The 1,534-nt window shown below is 53.5% G+C and overlaps 1 protein-coding gene across 1 annotated transcript; it reads left to right on the plus strand.

Annotated features, from left to right (window-relative positions):
- Positions 1-373: 373 nt before the first annotated feature.
- Positions 374-1,391, plus strand: PTSG_13236 (uncharacterized protein). The gene is made up of 5 exons (XM_004997288.1): positions 374-466; positions 599-685; positions 838-921; positions 1,022-1,080; positions 1,197-1,391. The coding sequence occupies exons 2-5, from the start codon at positions 643-645 to the stop codon at positions 1,335-1,337; spliced, it is 327 nt and encodes a 108-aa protein (XP_004997345.1). The 5' UTR covers positions 374-466; positions 599-642; the 3' UTR covers positions 1,338-1,391.
- Positions 1,392-1,534: the final 143 nt, after the last annotated feature.

Raw genomic sequence — 1,534 nt, forward strand, 5'->3', positions numbered from 1 at the left:
TGTGTGTGTGTGTCTGCGTCCTGCGTGTGTGTGTGAGTCTGTGTGTGTCTGAGTCTGTGTGTGTCTGGGTGTATGTGTGTCTGTGTGTCTGTGTGAGTGTGTGTGTCTGTGTGTGTGTGTGTGTGTATATGTGTGTGTATGTGTGTGTGTGTGTGTGTGTCTGTGTGTCTGTGCCTGTCTGTGTGTGTCCGTGTGTCCGTGTACGCTTCCATTTGTGTGCGCATGTGTGTGTGTGTGTGTGTGGAATGAACGACTCCCATCTGCGCCCATCCATGTGTGTGTGCCGATTTCTCTTCACGTCCCCTCACCTCCTTCCCCCTCCCTCACCCAACCCTCTTCGCTCATCGGCTTTGCCGCATTACACATGTGCACCAGGTGCCACTGACCACTGGGCTCAACGACGCCTTTCAGCAGCTGCAGAAGCTCGTGGAGGAACACGAACACATCAAACAAATCTGGGAGCAATGTCAGTCAGCATGTCTGTGTGTGTGTGTGTGTGTGTGTGTGTGTGTGTGTGTGTGTGTGTTGGGCATGTGCTTACCTTGCCATCTAGGCGCTCATAAGATAGCATGACGTCGATCGTTTTCGTCGTGTGTAGATGCAGAGATACAGAAGCTGGTCCCGCCAGAAGGCGTTGAAGCAATGGCAACACCAGATCCAGTGAAAGCACAAGTGATTCTTGCAGGTACAATGACAGATGGATGCTTTTCAGGTTCACCCCCTGTTGGTCGTCCAACAGGTCGTATGTTCTTGTTGTCCATCCCATACCTACGCGCACCGCTCACCCAGCTCGCGGCGTTTGTGTAACGCATGAACCACAATCCACACGCAATGCAGATCAGGATCGGTTACAGGACACATGCAGACAGTTTGAGGCCGTGTCTCGGGGCGAGAAGTTTATCAACAGCGAACCCTTGCGTGGTGAGTGTGTGTGTGTGTGTGTGTGCGTGTGTGTGTGTGTGTGTGTGTTGTTTGCGTGCATGCTCCTCTCACGTCTTTTTGTACCGCGTGACGACGACAGAGGTGCCGTCTCACAGCGTCAAGTTGAAACCGCTGCGCGCCGTGCATCTCAGTCAAGTGGTGAGTGAGCACACGTGTGTGCGTGTGTGCGTGTCTGTGCGTGTGTGTCTGTGTGTCTGTGTGTATCGTGCGCATGCTCGCCTGCTCCACTCACTGCTCCACTTGTACATCTGCAGGAGGGTGCGCGTGACCAGCGGGACCGGGTGTTTTCGCTGCTGCAGGCCTACAACAACGTCGTCATGATGCTCTCGGAGCAGTTTGTCAAGTGGGATCGCATACTCGCATCCGCAGAACAAAGGAAGGGGACCGCCGCGTAGCTCCATGTTGTGTTTTGTGCGTGTGTCTGAGTGTGTCTGAGTGTGTCTGAGTGTGGGTGTGTGGGTGGGTGTGGGTGTGGGTGTGGGTGTGGGTGTGTTGTGTAGTGTGTTAGTGTGTATGTGTGTCTGCGGTTGGTTTCATCATCTGCAACATGTTCAGATCATCATCATCATCATCATCATCAATACACGACCAC

The sequence above is a fragment of the Salpingoeca rosetta genome (genome assembly GCF_000188695.1).
Source record: "Salpingoeca rosetta unplaced genomic scaffold supercont1.4, whole genome shotgun sequence".
Classification (NCBI taxonomy): domain Eukaryota; class Choanoflagellata; order Craspedida; family Salpingoecidae; genus Salpingoeca; species Salpingoeca rosetta.

Bases quoted from the DNA above. Each gene is read 5' to 3' on its own strand.
- PTSG_13236 (XM_004997288.1), top strand. From the start codon at position 643: ATGGCAACACCAGATCCAGTGAAAGCACAAGTGATTCTTGCAG. The intron at 686-837 runs GTACAATGACAG...CACGCAATGCAG, and splicing joins AGCACAAGTGATTCTTGCAG to ATCAGGATCGGTTACAGGAC. The intron at 1,081-1,196 runs GTGAGTGAGCAC...GTACATCTGCAG, and splicing joins CCGTGCATCTCAGTCAAGTG to GAGGGTGCGCGTGACCAGCG.